Source organism: Phyllostomus hastatus, unplaced genomic scaffold (assembly GCF_019186645.2).
Source record: "Phyllostomus hastatus isolate PE091 unplaced genomic scaffold, TTU_PhHast_1.1 phas_scaffold_55, whole genome shotgun sequence".
NCBI classification, from domain to species: domain Eukaryota; kingdom Metazoa; phylum Chordata; class Mammalia; order Chiroptera; family Phyllostomidae; genus Phyllostomus; species Phyllostomus hastatus.
In genome coordinates, this window is record NW_025334035.1 from 6,536,808 (window position 1) to 6,556,211 (window position 19,404).

Below are 19,404 nucleotides of genomic sequence, written 5' to 3' on the forward strand. Positions count from 1 at the left end.
CTTAAAAGGAACTGTTTAATCACAGAATTCATTGTGATGTGGGTGATGCTGGTGTGATGAAAGTGTCTCAAAAAGTATTTCTTTTTTTCAAACTGGAACTTCACCATCTTTTAAGTGCAGAATCAAGCATTACTTAGAGGATGGGTAGGTCCTATACAGAATATGCGATTAAGTTCATTTCTTCATATATGACCTTAATAGTTATACTAAAAGGTATAAAAGTCATAAATATTATACAAACTAAATATATACTGGAACACTGAAATCCTTTATTGACCCTTAAAATAAATTTTACTTTAATTGCTTTAATATCAACAAGATTTTTTATCGTTTTACCTTATCTAAATCTTGATCAAGAATTTCTAACCAGTGGCCATTGCTTAAAACAAACAAAACACATGCATACCTCCTCCAAACATTTAATAAAAACAGAGGCAAATTTTTTAGGCTCATTTTCACTCTCCTGACATATGATTGGTGCTCATAACTTTTTGAGTGAACTATTTCCTGAATCTCATGAAGCAGTGTCTGGGCTGCGGAGTCGGGCGGTGGCCTGTGCACAAACGGTGCTCTCCAGATGCGCCGTAGCAGCGCCGCCAACAGAAACACGGTGAGCCCCAGCAGGGATTTTAAACGTGTTAGCAGTCGAGTTTAAAAAGTGAATAGAAACAGTAAAAGTGAACTTTAATAGTATAATTTATTTACTGCAGTATATCTAAAAGATTTCAACATGTAATCAAAATAAAAATTTTACATTTTTAATATTATGTCTTTAAAATCTGGTATATATTTTATTCTTATAACTTATCCATTTGGGCACTGACTTCATTGGAAATACTCGCTCCATATTTAGATATAAAATCTGCAGTTGAAAAAAATTTGCGGATGAAAAAAAATATGCAGTTTTAAAAAACGTTTATCGATTTTGGTCTTAATTTTTCACTTTCAATGTAATTAATGTTTCCTGTTTCCTTTTTGGTTCCAAATTCTTTTATTCTATCTAACGTTCTTTTCTTTTCAAGACATGCTTGCTGGTCCAGCTGGAGTTCTCATTTAGCTCATGGCACTGAACCAGTTAAATGTAATGAACCTGTTTCTATCATGTTAACCGAACCCCACTTCCCTCTGTTTTAGCCACTACGTGCAGCCCTCTGTGAGCACTTTGTACTTCCAGAGTGCTCTCGTATTGCTGGTTTAATCCTCGTGACTGTATCAGTAGTATTAATGCTGCTTTATAGATAAAGAAACATCCACTGGGAGGTTTTTTTATATTTGCCCAAGTCACATGTACAGTGGGGACACTGAGTTAGAATGCATATTTTTTAGCTTTGTTTTGACTGCCTTTTCTGTTGCACTCTGACACAGTGGCATGTCAGACCCCATCTCTTAACTAGTCCCATCCAGCCCTGTGCTGTACTGTAGTCGGCCTTAGAAAGTTCTTAGAATTAAAAATATAATCCATATTTATAAAAATGGGAAATTTTCATTTTAAGAACAGGATCCATTTAAATTACTGTCTTGCAGTGAGTTGGCCAGGAGGAGCGCATCTCCTTGTTAATGTATATGTAGACCCAGGCAGCAAATGGGAAAAGGGCGATCATGATGGCCACAGCCAGCTGAATTCTTCCACCGACTGGATGCCTATAAAAACACAAAAATTGTTACAAATAAAAATCCCATTAAAATTACAGATTGCTTTGGAAACAAGTATAAAGACAGAATTTGGTAAAATACATTTTTTGATATGATCCCTTTTTAAAAACATTTTTTATTGAAATATATCTTACTGACTATGAATTCTTTATTCTAAAGGCACATCTTTGTTGTTTATATGTGTTGCAAATAGCTTTTCCCACTCAATCATGTCTTTTGAGGAACTGAAGTTGTTGACTAAGCAATGTTAAAATTGATCTTTTTATAATGATTTTTGTGTCCTGTACAAGAAAATTTTCCCTCCCAAAGGTCTTGAAAGTTTTATCTTCTCTAAAAGTTGTATTGCTTTCACATGAGATCTATAATCCACATAGAATTCATTTTTCTGAAAGTTGTAAGGTAGGGGTTGTTTTGCTTTTTTTTCCCACGTGGATATTCAAATGCTCCAGCATTATTTATTATGAGGACTGCCTTTCTTCCCTACCCTGCAGTGTCACTATGTCATAAGTCTCTGGATGGATCGATCTGTTTCTAGATTGTATTCTGTTTCACTAATTTATCCTGTTGCCAATAATAGGTTTAGCCTATACTGCCATAGGACAATTATTTAGTTCTTCCTTATTTTAATATTTAGGTCTTCTTGAGTTTCTCCCATAATATTTTATAGTTTTGTGTGCAATATTTTGCACGTCTCTGCTAGATTTATTCCTAGGGAGTTGATTTTTTTTTTTTTTGTTATTGTAAATGGTAACTTTCTGTTACGGTTTTCTATTACTTGCTAATAAGAGTGCAGTTGATTTTAGTAAATTGACCTAGTATCCAGCAATCATGCTAAACTCACTTATTCAAATAACTTTTTAGATTCTTTTTGATTTTCTATGTATGCAATCATGTCACTCATGAATAAGGAAAATTTAATTTTTCCTTTTCAATCTTTGGGCCTTTTTTTTCTTTTTCTTGCCTTTTCATACTGGCGAGGACAGTCACTAGGACAGCATTGAGTAGAAGTGTCAGTAGTGACCAAGCACATCTCATTCCTGACCTCAGGGAAAGTTTCACCTGCTCACTGTTCAGTGTCATGCTTGGGCATAGATGCCCTTCATCTGGTCACATTCCCGTGTATGCCTGTTTTCTACGAGCTTTTATCATGAATGGATGTTGAATTTTATCAGATGCTCTTTTTGTATATATTAAGAAGACAGTTTGATTTCTTTCATTCTGTTACTATAGTAGGAAACATTGGTTGCTTTTTGAACATTAAACTGTGTTCCTAGGGTAAACACATTTTCCCATCTGTGGTCATAAGTGAGATCGCCATGTAATTTCTTCTTTTTTTTTTTTTTTTGTAATGTTCTTGTCAAGTTTTGGTATCAAGGGTATTCTGCCCTAAGAAAATGAATTGGGAAGTGTTTCTTCTTTTTTTGTTCTCTGGAAGAGTTTGTTGAAGCTTAGAATTATTTTTTCCCTAACTATGAGGTAGAATTCTTTAGTTATACCATTTGGTCTAGAGTTTTTTTTTATTTTAGGAAAAGTTTAAATTATGGACTCAGTTGCCTTAATATTTATGGGACTGTTCTGAGTATTTCTTGTATCAGTTTTGATAAATTGTATTTTTTAATGAATTTGTTCATTTTTGTCTACATTTTCAAGTTTATTGGCAAAAAGTTATTCATACTTTCTTAGGATTTTACAATATCTACTAGATAACGATCTGTTTTTCATTCCTGAAATTGGTTATTTGTACCTCCTCGTCTGTGTTCACTCTTACTATTTTCTGTTTTTGTCTTGCCAGGGCTTCACAGTGTTGTAAATCACTCCAGAGAATGAATATTTAACCTACTTAGTCCTCTAGCTTTTATGCTGACTTTTCTTTTCATTGGTTTCTATGTTTATATTTACTTTCCTCTTGTTTTTTGGGTTTAAGTTGATGTTCTTTCTTAACTTCTTTAATTGGAGAATTCCTGAGTTCTTGGAAGATTAGCTCACTGATTTTTGCCCTTCTTTGTTTTTTTTTAATATATGTATTTAAGGCTATCATTATCCCTCTAAGCATGTTTTTTAGCTGTTTTCCCCAGATTTTAATATGTAGTATTATTATATTCAAAATATTCTCTAAAATCATGTGATTTCTTTTACCCAGATATTATTGGGAAGTGTATTTCCTAATTTCCAAACTTACAGTGACTGTTATTTTTGTCAACTATTTCTAGCTTAATTGCACTGTGGTCAAAGAACATTCTCTGAAAGTTTTTGGGGCTTATTTCATGGCCCAACATACAGCCTTTTTATGAACCTTTAATGTGTACTTGAAAAGATTGTGAATTCTGCCATTCTTGGTGCCAGTGTTCTGTATGTGCCGGTTAGCTCAAATCGTCTGTATTGTTACTGGTTTTTTTTTGTTTGTTTTCTTGCACTATTAGTGACTGAAAGAAGTCTGATAAAGTCTCCCAAGATGATTGTAGATTTTCCAACTTCAGTTCTGTCAATTTTTATCTATTTTGAGGCTGTGTTATATACAAATTTAGAATGGTTATCATGTGTCTGTTATAATGGTTTATTTTACCTTCCTGATTTAATAAATCTTTAGTCCTTAAAAGGTGTCTTTCTTTGGTGTCTTAAATCCACTTTTGATTAAGTGGTGTTGAGATCACTACATAGTGAAAAGGAAAAAAAGATAATTTCCGATCACTTCTTTATACTGTCACACTGGGATAAATTCTAACGAGATCAAGGACTCAATGTAAACACATGAACTAGGAGAAAACTTACTTTACTTTATACCCTGAGAGGAAGGAAAAATTTCCTATGATCCCATATCTGGAAGCAATAAGGAAAACGATTGATGTATTTGGTTACATTAAAAACAAAACATTTTCATGGCAAAGGAAAGTATACTTTGCATGAGCACAGTAAAATAACAATAAGAAATTGCAAAAACATTTTTTTCAGCTTATGTCACAAAGGGTTATAGTTAGAGTGTATAAAAGGCTTCTAAAAATAGAGAAGACTAACAAGCTTAGAAACAGGTAAAACCTATTATCTCTCAGAGATAAACCAATCTTTTATAGAAAAAAGAATTGCAAATGGCTCTTAGTCATATGAAAATATGCTCACCTTTGATCCTAATAAGAAAAATGCAAATTAAAGTTACCCATTTCTCAACCATCTGATTAGTAAATATTCAAAATTTTGACAATATACTGTTGGTATTATATTTAATAGTGAAAGACTGGATATAGTCTAAACAGAGGACTGGATACACTGTGGACCTATCAGCAGAATAAGGAAAGTCATTATATACCACAGGATGATCTCTCTGGTGTAGTAAGGGGAAAATCAAAGAGGACAATTGTGTATAATGTACCTGTATTTATCTAAGATAAGCAGGAATACAAATAAACATACGTACTTGCTCCATCAAGAAACCATGCAAAGATAAACCATAAAATTGAAAAAAGTTTGTAGACAGAGGGGGAGTATAGCATTGAGGGGATCAAGAAGCTAGAGTACTCTGAATATACTTTGTTTTGTAGACTTTGGGGCCACGTAGCTATTTTACATAATTATAAAACAAAATATATTTTTCAACAAAATTATCCCTAGAAACGAAAGTAAAATAATCTTAACTGTATTCACTTGTTAGCATAGCACAAACACTAACCATCCCAAGTAATTTGAATATACATCCCTTAGAGCAGTGGTCCCCAGCCTTTTTGGCACAGGGTTGGTGGGGTAAGAGGCAGGAGGCCAAGCTCAGGTGGTAGTGACCCCTGCCTTAGAGAGATGTTCCCTAAGAACAAAGCAAAACCCCCCAAAAATCTGTTCTCAGTAACCATTGTTACTCTGAGATTGTGCTTGTGTTTTGGGATAAGTCAAATGAGTTGTGTTGAGGTCATTGAGATTAGAGGTTTTTAAATGATTAAAAGGAAATACAAGACTGTTGATAAGGTTACATGAAAATCTGTGTTCTTTGAATTGCTAGAATCAGTATGAACTCATTCTTAAGTACACATGTAAAATGGTAATCTTTATGTATATTATACATATTGCAGATGTATGTGAATTTCCTAGCTCTGTCCACTGAAAAGAACCAATGGCCAGTCTAGCAGCAGTGAGCGCTGCCAGTGCCTGGATTGCGACCTCTACACACCGTGACCCACCAGCAGCAGCCAGGCTGTGTGGACATGTGGTTTATTGCAGGTCTGGGGTGTGAAGTGTACGACGCTGTCCTGGAACACTTTGTCACACCAGAAAGCAGTAAAAGATGACTGGGGTTATGTCAGAAAGAATTCAGGATTCAAACTTGAATATATGCAACTGGTGAGGAGGGACAGTGGCAGCATCAATAAAGGTGACAACTTCCATGGACTGAAAAAAATGAGCTATGTTATTGAAATCCATGACTTCAAAATGATCCCACCCACACAGCATAAACAAAACTCCTTGGTCACTTTTGGGAGATTCCCAGGCATGAAAACTTGGAAAAGTTTTCTTTCTTGAAAACTTGGAAAATTACAAAACAACTCTTATTTTTTTTTCCTTTTCCTCTTAAGATCTGTATCTCAAAGAGCTGTTAAGTAGATGTTTCTCTTTATAGAAGTCTTCCAGCTAATAATCAAGGAATGGTATAACTAGAATAGCACTGTTTTGAAACTCAAATGAATTCATGGACTTAGGCAGTGATCATCAAAGACTACAACATTTTGAAGAAACACCTAGGCATTATCTATATATGGTGGAAGTACATAATACCACCTGTGAAGTAGTTTTGCTTAGTAGTACCAGTAATGACACCAGAATCTGGCCAGGTCAAGTGCTTCTCTTTTAATGATGTATACTGAAACATTTAGACATAAAACAATATGATGTCTGGATTTATTTCAAAGTAATCCGTAGGTATGGAGAGGGCAGTGATCTAGATCAAATGTGATTGGACAAATACTGATTATTGTTTAAGCTAGGTGATGGGTATGTCTGATTCATTATATTAGCCTCTCTGCTTTTGTATATGTTTGAATATTTTAAATAAAAAATTAAAACAATCACAAAACGTCCTTTTTCTGTAATGCTAGCCTTAAAGTCTACTTTTTTAAATTAAAATTGCTATACTAACTTTCATTTGGTTGGTGTTTGTAAAGTGTATTTTTCCATCTTTTGACTTTCAGTCTTTCTGTATTACATAATTAAGGGGTATATTTTGTAAGCATTTGTTTAGTGGGTTTTTAATATTTTTATCCGCATTGAAATCTTGGACTCTTAGTTGGAATATTTGGAACATTTGCATTTAATGCAATTTCTCACATACTTGGGCTTATTTTCTAAATGCCTGCCTCCTATTTTCCCTAACCTATTCTTTTTCTCTTCTTTTTCTGCTGTCTGTACCCATTATTCTTTACTGTTTACCCTAAAGATTACCACGTGAGTCCATGACTTGCCAAAGTCTAATACAAGTTGGCACTTTCACTTCTTCCCAGACAACGTAAGGATCTTAGAACACTGTTCCTTTGTTTATCCCCTTCCAACTTATAAGCTACTCTTGTCATGTATTTTTATTTTTTATATGTTTAAGCCCCACAAAACATCATTATTGTTTTATAATGTTAATATTCTTTATATGTACTCACATTGTTTTTTTAATATGCACTTTATTCTTCCTTCAGTCTCCAAGCTTCTTTCTGAAGCCGCTTTCCTTCTCCCTGAAGAACACCTTTCCGCTGGCCGCTCCCTGTGATCACATGGGGCCACTCAGTGGGAAACTGGGCACTTGTGGAAGTGTTTGTGATCATGGAGTTTTCAGCCAGCTGTTAGTTTTCCTTAGGGAATGGAATATCTCTCAAAAGATCCCTGTTTTTACTTGTGTTGCAATAAGCTTACTTACCTACTTGGTCTGATCAACCTTGAACACATCTGATTGGAGAACTTACTTTGATGAACTGTGGCACAGACTCATCCATGCTGTAATAATCACCAGGCCAGTCAGCTCCCTATAAAATAGAATGCATTTCATGTTTCTGAAGGCTACAGGTAAGATGCACATCACCCCACTATCTCCATGATACTCGATTCTGCTGATTGTTGGATGACTTCCCTCAAGATATTTTCAAGTCTGGCATGAGTCATAAATTATTTTTCTCAGCTTAAATCCCTACTTAAAAATAAATTTCACCTTATGAAGCAAATATGAACTCCATAACTGTTTCCCAACTTAAAAATGAACAGGAAACCAATAAAACAAAACAACAGGCTTTTGGCTAAGATGGAGGTGTAGGTAGACACACTGTGCCTCCTTGCACAACCAAAATAAGGACAATAACAATTTACAAACAAAACAACCAGAACTGACAGAAAGAACTGTATGGAAGTCGGACAACCAAGGAGTTAAAAATAGGCACATTCATCCAGACCAATAGGAGGGGTGGAGTCAGGCAGCTGGGTGAAGAGGGATTACGACACAAAAAGCAGTGGTTGGCAGACCCCAGGCGTGGGGTGTCAATGGGCAGACCCAGTGAGGCGGCAATTGTGAAGCGAGGCACTGGGAGCAAGATGGCTGGCTGACCAGGGGGTCCCACATTTGCACTCAGATAAACCAGGCGAAACGAGCATGACAGACCGAGCAAGCCAGGGTCCCAGTGCCAGGAAATAAAGCCTCAAAACACTGAAAACACCTGTGGGGGTTGAGGTGCTGGGAGAGACTCCCAGCCTCACAGGAGAATTCGTTGGAGAGACCCACAGGGTCTTAAAACATACACAAGCCCACCCACATGGAAATCAGCACCAGAAAAGCCCAGTTTGCTTGGGGGAAGCAGTGGAAGAGACTGAAATCCGGCAGAGTGGAGCAAGCGCCATTCCCTCTTGGACCCCTCCCCCACATACAGTGTCACAACCCAGTGATGTGGGTTGCCCCACCCTGGTGAATACCTAAGGCTCAGCCTCTCACAGGTAACAGGCGCGACGAGACAAAAAAAAAAAAAATGGCCCAAATGAAAGAACAGATCAAAGCTCCAGAAAAAAACACAACTAAGTGTCAAAGAGATAGCCAACCTATCAGATGCACAGTTCAAAACACTGCTGATCAGGATGCTCACAGAATTGGTTGAATTTGGTCATAAATTAGATGAACAAATGCAGGCTACAATAAAAGAAATGAAGGAAAATGCATAGGGAACCAATAGTGATGGGAAGGAAACTGGGCCTCAAGTCAATGGAGTTGACCAGAAGAAAGAAACACCAAACAGAAAAGAATAAAGAAACGAGAATTCAAAAAAATGAGGAGAGACTTAGGAACATCCAGGACATCTTTAAACATTCCACCATCCAAATTATAGGGGTACAAGAAGGGGAAGAGGAAGAGCAGCAAGTGGAAAAGTCATTTGAACAAATAATAAAGGAGAACTTCCCAACCTGGCAAAGGAAATAGATTTACAGGAAGTCCAGGAAGCTCAGAGAGTCCCAAAGAAGTTGGACCCAAGGAGGAACACACCAAGGCACATCATAATCGCATTACCCAAGGTGAAAATGAAGGAGGGAATCCTAGAAGCAGCAAGAGATAAGGATACAGTCATCTACAAAGGAGTTCCCATCAGACTGTCAGCTGATTTCTCAAAAGAGACCTTGAAGGCAAGAAGGGGCTGGAAAAAAGTATTCCAAGTCATGAAAGGCAAGGACCTACATCCCAGATTGCTCTATCCAGCAAAGCTTTCATTTAGAATGGAAGGGCAGATAAAGTGCTTCTCAGATAAGGTCAAGTTAAAGGAGTTCATCATCACCAAGCCCTTATTTTATGAAATGTTAAAGGGATTATGTAAGAAAAAGAAGATAAAAAACATGTAAAGTAAAATGACAGCAAACACAGTTCTTAACAACCACACCTAAAACAAAACAAAACAAAACAAAAAAACTAAGCTAACAACTAGAACAGAAACAGAACCACAGAAATGGAGATCACATGGAGGGTTAGCAATGGGAGTGAGAGGAGGAGAGAGGGGGGAAAGGTACAGAGAATAAGTAGCATAGATGGTAGGTAGAAAATAGGGGAAGGGTAAGAATAGTATGGGAAATGTAGAAGCTAAAGAACTTATGGCACATGGACATGAACTAAAGTGGGGAATGAGGGTGGGAGGGGTGTGCAGGGTGGAGGGGAACGAAGAGGGGATTATGGGGCAACTGTAATAGCATAAACAAAATATATTTTTTTAAAAAACAGCTGAATCATGTCACTGGGTGGAATACTACAACCAAGAAAACAACTTCAATTTGACCAGATGTTCTTTTAACATTGTTTTAGGTATTCAGCACTGGGCAGTGTTAGCACCAATCAGTAATTTGAGCACAAGTTGCAGAGATTGGGTCACATCTTCCCAGAGAGACATGATTTGCTCTGTGAGCCAGACTAATGATTTGGAATGGGTTTATACTAGAAATATGTGTTAAAACCACTCATCTTTCACATAGAGTAGGAAACAATTATACTGGGCCACAGTGCCACTGGAAGCCTCACTTTGAGTTCACCATACCTTGTAGCTTCAAGTTGGACATGATTCACCCTGTTTGCTTTGCATCCCCATTGACTGACCCAACCTGATCCTGTTTCCCAAGGACAGGGGCCTGTGCTGTAGCAGCGCCTCACCAGTGATGCTTAACTTAGAGGCCTCAAATCTTGGTATTAGCAGATGTTAGCAATGGGATAAAAGGAAAAGGAATTGGGCTATTAGTGAGACCTGGGTGGGAGAAAGCAAAGAGTTGAGAAGAATGAAAGGCCATGACTAGGAGATTGACCTCTGAGGTGGCTGATCACACTTGAAGATCAGATTTTGGCTTGAACCAGAACGGTGCTGATGGAGTTTTCACCTTAGTAGGCTGAACTATTACTATGTAGTATCCTTGCTCATAAGGGAGTCATGGTCCCACTGCCTGATGGCCATATGACATCATAATCCAATGGCTGCCTGGAGAAGTGATCGCGGTTCCATCATTTCTCAGGTTCAGGTTGTAAAGGAGATAATACCTTCCCTGCTTTTCATGGTGTAGTTACGAAGTCACTGTGCACAGATAAGGTGTGGAAATGGAACAGATTTCAGTTCTTCCCACCCGTTCCAGAGAGCCCAAGTCAGTGCTCACCTGCCCTCCTCCTCATGCAGGACGTTCCACTGTGCATGAAGCACCAGGTAGTGTGCCAAGTAGACAGCCCACACCATGCAAAGGAAGATGTGTACTGCTGAGACACTCTTCCAAATAAAGTTACCTAAAAATGGAAATCACAGAATCATATCCCAGAGAAAAATGGTCTTATACGTATGGGCTTTGCTCTAGTCTGTTTTCAGGCAAAGCTTTCAGAGTAGTCTGGCTTTTCCCTTGTTTTGTTTTGAAGGACATCGTAGACATTGAAGCACCAATTGTAAACTTAAGCGGACATTGATTATTTTCGAGACTACCCTTTTTTGGGAATCCACCTTCCCACACTCCAGTCATGTGGACCTAAGTGAGGCCAATCAATGTGTTTCATCTGTTCCAGACAGCAGTTTAGCTCAGGACAACACATGATCAGGGCTGATGACTCAATTCTTGAGCCTTTTGTGGAGGCATCAGGGGAGTGAATTCTAGATAGTGCTGGACTTTGTGTGGTGAAGACATGAGCTGAGCTGCATGGCTACCATGTGGAGCCTGGGACTGACATCTGCACAACAGATGGAACTGACAGCTCAGACAAGTTTAAGGACTCACCCATGAGGCCCGGGGCCAGCACCACCCTCACCTTTTCAGCAAGTATCCCATTACATCTCCTCTGTAGCTTAGAGCCATTTAAGTTAAGTTTTTTTCTTCCTTGCTAGCAATGAATGGAGCCCTGACTTACTAAAGATGCAGGCAGAGTTCTAAGGGCCTGTACAAGGAGCCCGAGCACCTAGGGGACAGGAGTGTCCCCACCCAGGTGGGAACCAGTCTTGATTCTAAGACCCTGAGAACTTTCAAGTCCAACCAGTAGAAGCTGTTTTAAGAAAACTAAAGAATAACTTGCAGTATTAATATTCCCCATTAATAGGAAAATATTAGTAAATAATATAAAATACATTTTTTTCTAAGGCACTGTTTTATAGTATAAAACTGTCCAACTTAACATTTGCTGAGAGTGTTTAGGGTCATAAAAGGCAAAGCAGCTGTATTTTGTTCATAATTGAAGCAGGTGCCCTACGGGCACTACAAACCAGCTATTCTGAGTTAATTTTTTACATGTGTACCTGCCTGGGACAGATGCATAAGTAAGGAGTCCAAGAAGCAAGTTACAAAATAAATATATGATAAAGCCTCTGTTTTACAACCATTCATTCATTCATTGACAAGCATTTTTTTATTATCTCCATTCAGAATCCAACGTTCATACCTGTGACAAGAGGGTCAAGTCCAACGAGCAAGGTCAGCCCAGCAGGAATCATATACACAACCTGTTAGCAAACAGAGAGGAAGCTGTGTGGGTTAAGGAGTGAGTGCAACATAGGAGATGTTCAGAAGCCCTGAGGAAGTAAGGAAAGACGACACTGGAGGCCATCACTCTCCATGACTTACCTTACGGTTCAGAAACAGTTGAAGTGGTAACCTGTTTTTATGGCACCTAACTGTGTCAAGCTGTAACTTTATCTGCCTTCATCCTAGACTATAGTCTATTCCAGGAAAGGCTCATGCCTCTCCGAGACCTAGCATTGAGCGGAGTTTGGGGTGTCAAGACTCACTGACCTCCTCAGCTCTCCCAAGCAACACCCATGCCCAAATGGCCTTTCCCCACTTGCATAAAAGAAAATGCTCTTTGAAAATCAGGGCAGGAGTAGTTATAATCAGCTGCACGGCCCTGCTGGGTCTGGCACTGTGCACCATCCAGCCTGGTATTCCGTCTCTGCAAGTGAGACCACAGAGAGCTTACTAACAAAGGATCAGATGTGCCCCAGAAGAAGACAGGGCTTTTCATCTTGGAAACTGTTGGTAAGTGGGTTTGGAGTCCAGAAGATGGACCCTGAAGAAGCCCTATTTTCAAGCCTCATTCACAGGAAACAGACTCCAGCCAAACCTGCTGTGGTTGCATGTGTTTTGGGAAGAGGTCAAGCAGGGAGACAGTGGGTTTACAAGAAACACGGGGCTTTCCCAGAAATGTAGTTGCATAACCACATTAATCGCGACCCTATGTTGGAAAAGTTTAGTGTATTTGAACGTTGTCAAAGCTGTATAAGTTGTTATTTGCTGTCTTGACCCAGGGGAGAGAGCATCTGGATTTTTCAGATTCTGTTTATCTTTCCCACTCCACCCCTAATGATTACTGGTATATTGGCCAATACGACATTCAGACACTTGCAAGACAGGTCCTCTCATAGCTTCAGGTTAGACCAGTGCTTCCCCTACTTCAGTGTGCAGGCGAATTACCTGGAGATCTGATTAGAATGCAGATCTGACTCCAGAGTTCTGGGGTAGGGCCTGAGCCTCTGCTTTTCTACTAAGCTCCCTGGGGAGGCTGCTGCTGTGCCAAGGACCCCACTTAGAGCGGTTTGGGGTTAGCCCCCGCTCCCTACCCTGGGGAAAGCTACCTGACTTAGTCGCTGAGAGAGAGGGAGAGGGGGAGAAGTTACACACACACAGACCATTGGTTAAAGGATCTGAGATCTTATCTCAGTATATTGTAAACATATGAACAAAAAACCCCCTTAAAACTAAGTAATGGTTTCCCATGGCAATCGTGCCATGTTAATCCCAATTTAAATTTTCTGTCTTGAATGAGATCATTTTTTGAGGGCAGAGACTGAAAACAATTGTTTCTGGTAAAACAAGTAAGAAAAACACACAGTATAAATATTAATGAACTCAGTAGAACCCACTTTGATAGTCCTTTATCTTTCTGTTGGTGGACTTTTTAAACTAAGGGTATCATAATGTTTATTTATGATACTGAGTTTAATGCAGCACATCATCACTGAGTTCTGTGGCAGTCCTTCCTAACACCACTCTCTCTTGTCCCTTCGCCACTGTAAAAACTGAAAAGCCGGTTTGTTTTCCCAGCCTATTTTAGCAGCAAGGGATGAGCATGTTTCAGCAATGAAATGTAAAGTCTTCTTGGGGCAAAGCTGATACTCAGAGTACTTAACCAACATACATGGGGCCCAGCCCATAAGCCTATTTGTGTGTACAAACTAAATAGCCTGCTTGAAGGGATTCTTGGAAAACAGTTCTTCCCTGATAAAAGGGAAGGACACCAAGGAGAAAAACCCATTTGCTCTTGCCTTGCTTCTTCCTACATGGGGTGCTCTTGCCTGGGGATGAGATGTTGGAAGCTGCAACAGCCAGGCTGTAAAAGTGAGAGGAGACAAGAAAGAAAGATCTTTGACAGTGCCATTGACCATTAGGCAGCTGCCTCTGAACTTCTTGTAAGTGAGATAATCTGTATTTTTATAACCTGATGCCAGTCAGATTTTCTATTATTTGCTCCTGCATGCATCTTGATAGAAGTATGCTTCCTGAGTAAGATGAAGTAGGGAACTCAGAGATGAGTAAGGTGCAGTACAAGCCCTCAAGGCCCAGTAACCTAGGACTCATTCATCTGCGTGTTCATTCATTCTTTCATTTGTCTAGGAGTCAGTAAGGGAAGGTACTATGTTAGGGTGCCTGAGAACCACCAAGAAGGTGCTGGCCCCTGTGCCCTGGGAGCTGGTATGTACAGAGTCCACTCTAATGCAAAGAAAAATGTGCTAGTGCTATATTAAAGGCTCAAAGGGAGGATGGTCAGAGCCTACAGGAAAGAGGCAGGGATTTTTGTGGATGAGATGGCATTTGAGTTAGACCCTGAAGCTTGAGTAGAGTATGACATACAGGAATTCTAGGGGTGAGGCCGTCACCATAGTAGATGGACTGGGCTCCCAAGACCAAGCTGAAAAGGTGGGCTGGAGCCATATTGTGATGGATCTGGAATGCCAAGTTGGAGAGTTTCAATTTAGACATCTTGAAAAAATGACAAAAATTTTCACAGTGGGAAGCAAAGTAAAGAAAGTGTTCTCAGCAGAAGAGGTGAGGCAGCTAGAGGAAGGAGTTGGGAAGCTATTACGAAGTCCATGTAGGAGGTAATGGAGAGCTAAACTGCGAGTGAGGGACCTGCTGTTTATTATTCATATTATGTCACGTAAGCATGAAGTCAGAGATAATATGCACAGGTACCATACAGACAAGCTATTAGACCTACATTGGGGTGTTTTTTGTTGTTGTTGTTGTTTGATTGCTCTGTTTTATTATTGTTATTATTACTTGACTTTCTGAAGGGATCTCAAAGACAATGGTAAGGAACAGAGAGATGTTAGAGATGACTGGGCTTTTGAACAAGGATGATGCAGAGAATGATTCTGCTGATGACAGGAACTGGTGAGTGGGGAGGAGTGGGTTCTGGAAGGAAAGATGCTGGGTAGGACCTTGGGTGTTTGTGCCAGTCAGTGTGACGTATGGGTAGGTCTATCTAGCAGTCCTTTGTAAGTTCAACATGAAGCTGTAATTTGAGACTTGTCTGCAGGGAAGTAATATTTGGAACTCAGGTTACAAGTTAGAGTGCTGAGCAAGAGGCAATTTTACTTGATTCAGGGATGTGACTCTAGATAATACAAGAATGTAGTTCTACTGCACAAAAAACAAACCTGACTAGAATTTTGCATTGTAACTCCAAATGCTTTCACTTGTTGCACTTGTTACATGGTTGACATTTCATAGCCTAAAATCATCTCATTGGTGATATTGTACAGTCTTGTGTATCTGCACTGGAAGAAAGTGGGCAAAATCCAGACCTTTTAGAAAATGTGTGGCATGACCCCCCTCCCCCAAATGGTTTAATCAGAGCACTGGTTCAATGTGTACTGTAGGTTTTATGGGTTTCAGTTACTTTCTATAACTCACTGAATTAGCAGAGCCACAAACCTTAAACCTGCCTTTTTCTGCTCAGGCGTTTGCTTGAGTGTCTGGGTAGAGACTCACACAGAGTGGTTCCATTGACTTTGGGAGTTCTGTCTGTGTCTTCAGTGGAAACAGTGTCCTCAGTTGGAGCATTTATTCAAGGGGAATACTGCTGGAAGACTCCTTGTCTGTGGAAAATTCTGTGTGTGTGAATTAACACACACACACACACACACACACACTACCTTATCACTCTGGCCCATTGCCCCCTAATATTTTAGGGAAAAGAGCTCACAGAAACTTGATTTCTAAGTCTTTAAGCACACCAAGTGGAAGGGGTGGTAGCAAGTAGATAGCATTGTGTTTGGTGCAGCCCGTGTTTCTTTCAGACGCAGGGGAGCAATTCATACTTACCAACCAGAGTTCTGCATCGGGGTCATTTACCTGCAGTACGAAAATATCAGGTGTTAGCAGACATACTCAGGTTCCATTCCGAGTTTGGTCTGCTCTGTGATTCATCTCAGTCATGGGTACATTCCAGGCGCTGCAACAGCCACCCACAGGCACCAGGGATACAAAATGGGAATGAGACAAAGTCTAGCAGATCGTGATGGGAGGAGGAGCTTCTGGCTGAACACAGCAGATGGTTTGAACGTGCAGCCCACACATTTTTGTAAACTGCAAGGAACTCTGAAAAGGGCGCTCCAGTCTCAGGGAATGAGGAAAGCTATTGGGAAGGGGGCCGAAAGTGAACTTGAAAGTCTAATTATGCAATAAAGGGTTTTGTTCTGATTCCTGGCCTAGACCCTGAACTGTGTAGCTCATGTGTAGGGAGAATATTAAGAAAGGTGCCCAGACTGCTTCTGCTCAGGTCCCTTTTAAGTGACACACTCACTGTAAACCAGATCCTTCTAGCCTTTGAAGCAAAGAGAGGGGTGTGACAGTCCTAGGAACACACCCGTGTGCCCGGTGGGGAGCAGGTGGGGGTTCCAGAAGCACCACCCAATCCTTGTCCTCCACCTACACTACCGACTCTGTGACCCTGCCAGTTCGCAGGTCTCCATTGTGCCCTGGGCAAGGGACGGAGCTGGGGGCCCAGCGCCTGTGGTTCCCGCGGGTCCTTTTCCCACCGCCCGCCTTGGGGGCCGGGCCGCTGACCTGCACCACGGCCGCCAGCGCGAAGAAGGCGGCCATCAGCCCATTGCACGCCCTCCATAGAACCTGCGACCAGCACCCCGCGTCGGGCGCCATGGGCTTAGCGAGCGCAGGACCTGGAGGCCGGAGTCCAGCCCCGCCAGCCCTTCCTTCCGCCGGACGCCCGCCCCGCCCTGGCTCATCCCCGCCCCACCCGCGGGCGCGCGCCCTGGCAGGGAGGTAGCGCTGCTGGAGCCGCTTTGCCCGCTCGCCCGGCCCCCAAACGCGGCCCGTGTGGGGTGTTGCTGTCCCCGTAGCAGAGAGCCAAAGTGAACCCCTGGGGGCCTGGATGACTTGCCAAGGCCCCGCAGCTCATCGGTGGTGGAGGGACGTCTCATTTGACCCCAGAGAGGTCCAACTCCAATGCTTGTCTTCAGTACAGCTACCTTTCTCACATAAAAAAAGAGAGGGAGAGGAGGGACAAGGAGAGGGAGAGAGAAAAGAGATGAAAGACTGAGACAGATGCATGGGTGTTCGTGTGTGTTTTCTGGTTAGTATTTATGCATTTCTTTAGAAAGCTCAGGAATTTTCAAAGCCCTCTAAGCATTATGGTAATTTTTTTACAGGGGCGACAGCTATATTAGCATCTTAAACAGTTCACAGCTTTTCTGCAGGCAGGCTCGGTTATCTTCATGGGTTTTTATTATAAAAGGTATTTACATAGTATACATATTTACAATTCTTCCCCACCACCAAAACCAACAAAATTTTCACATGCGTTGCTCATGAATTTCTTATAAACTAAAGACACTGAAATATTCACTGTTCTTCTCTTGCTTTATAGTTTTTTTCTGTTTTGTAATTTACCCTTCTGATTAGTTCTTCCCCAGGCTCATTTACATATCCATGGGCCTCATCATTTTTGCTGTTCTAGAGTTTTCATCACTTCAGATCGGGCCTCCTCTCCTTTCTACTAATCTCCTGAAACTTCAGAAATTTCTTCTCTTGGTTTCATTCCTTTACAGGAATACTTATTTCAGGAGCACCGCTGGCTGGGTGCCTGGCCCTGGCGACAGGCAAGGACAGGGAAGGTGGCCATGCCGTGTGCTCTGCAGGAAGGGAGCCTGCCCTCTGGCCGCAGGTAGCCCTGTCTGCACAGTGGCCACACAGGGGTGAAGGCTGGGCAGACAGTGAGCAGGAAGAGCCCCCCTGCTCAGAGCTGGACCAGGCTCCTTACTGAGTTCCACCACGAAATCAGCCCTGGGACTGTGGACAGATCGAGACCACCCTCATTGTCCTCTTCCTTATCTTAAAAAAAAAAAAGGATTGTGGCTGAATTTTGTCCCCTGTCAATTCATACGTTGAAGTCTTAACCCCCAGTGCTTCAGAATGTAACTGCATTTGGTGACAGGGTCCTAAAAGAGGTAACTAGGTCATAATGAGGTCACTGGGATGGGCCTTAACCCAATATGGTCCAATACGACTGGTGTCTTTATAAGAGCATAAGATGTGGACATGGACATGCACAGAGGAAAGACCGTGTGAGGACGCAGCAGTAAGACATCCATCTGTAAGCCAAAGAGAGAGGCCTCGGAAGAAACTAACCCTGCTGACACCTTGATCTTGGACTTCCAGCCTCAAGAACTACAGTCAGAAAACAGATGCCTGTTGTTTAAGCACCTCCACACCTTGTCTGTGGTTTTTGTTTCGGCAGTCCTAGCAAAATAATCCAAGGAGTGATTATAATGTCTGCTCTGCCAACCAAAGAGAGGTAGGGGTAGTGAGGAAAGAGGAATGTGAAAATGCTTTGTAAATTATCGTGTGCTGCACAACCACTATGGAGTTTTATAATTCCCATTGTTGTTTGAGACCTCCAGGGTCACTGTGTGGACATTTGTTGTATTTGCCTGCACAGGGTCCATTCCCCTCCTTCTCAGACCAGCATTACAATTATTGTGAAAGGGACCCCATTGCCCACCGTCAGGGCATGTGTACTAGGAGGGCTGACCATGCTCCCCCCTTTCCACAGATAGACAGGGGACGCTGGTGTGCCAGGCCCATTGCCCATCCCCCTGAGCTGGTCTGGGACGCTATGGGATCAAAATTGCCCAGATTCAGTCCTAGGACCTGTGCTGTACTGAGGGTTGTCAGCTAAAATACTGGATGCTTAGTCATATTTGAATTCTAGATCAACTAGGGGTAATTTTTTAGTACAAATGTGTCCTACATATTTGTTAAATCTGGGAACCCTAGCTGGACTGTTAGAGAGAAGCTTTCTTGTTACAGAGCATGTTGAGCTGGTAGCATGTAAGCAGGAGCGCCCAGGGGAGAGCCTTCCTAAGAGTGAGCTCATGGAGAGGAAGCAGAACTCAGAGAGGAAGAAGGCTGATGACGTTTTGTCATTTGAGGCTCTGGGTCCAGCCATACCTGAAGCTGGTGACCACCTCTCAATGCTTCAGATGTGTGAGCTGGGTTTTCATCACTTGTGACACAGAATGATGACTTGCGTAATCATGATTCAGTAGCTAAGCCAATGCCTGAAACCCTCTGCCCCTCCTGTATGTTTATCCAGATTTTGCAGATATAGGAGAGAAGCCTTCACCTGAAATACAATGTGAAATACATTTAAATGAATCCAGTGTCCCAGAGACCCCTGCTGGAGGGGTCACTTCACTGCACCTTTTTGCTGCAATGGCACATTATTGTAGAGATGCC

General features: G+C 41.2%; 2 protein-coding genes across 5 annotated transcripts in view; one reads left to right on the forward strand and one right to left on the reverse strand.

The window, feature by feature from the left end:
* ADPRM (ADP-ribose/CDP-alcohol diphosphatase, manganese dependent) overlaps positions 1–5,831 on the forward strand; it is a 29,060-nt gene extending 23,229 nt beyond the window's left edge. For both annotated transcript variants that reach the window (XM_045824066.1, XM_045824067.1), the window contains exon 8: positions 5,706–5,831. In XM_045824066.1, the coding sequence (XP_045680022.1) occupies positions 5,706–5,759 (54 nt within the window). In that variant the 3' untranslated portion in view covers positions 5,760–5,831. The remainder of the gene's footprint in view (positions 1–5,705) is intronic.
* TMEM220 (transmembrane protein 220) lies at positions 679–16,860 on the reverse strand. Of its 3 annotated transcripts, none has more exons than XM_045824070.1 (7): positions 16,714–16,860; positions 15,970–15,999; positions 12,029–12,089; positions 10,771–10,894; positions 7,578–7,637; positions 7,278–7,378; positions 1,504–1,641 (listed from the first exon to the last, which is right to left on the reverse strand). In XM_045824070.1, exons 1-7 carry the CDS (start codon positions 16,804–16,806, stop codon positions 1,598–1,600), a joined length of 513 nt encoding a protein of 170 aa, XP_045680026.1. In that variant the 5' UTR covers positions 16,807–16,860; the 3' UTR covers positions 1,504–1,597. The 3 variants fall into 3 exon arrangements, with proteins under 3 accessions (XP_045680027.1, XP_045680026.1, XP_045680028.1); XM_045824072.1 differs by lacking the exon at positions 1,504–1,641 and adding an exon at positions 5,926–6,021; XM_045824071.1 differs by lacking the exon at positions 7,278–7,378 and having other exon boundaries at positions 679–1,641.
* Positions 16,861–19,404: the final 2,544 nt, after the last annotated feature.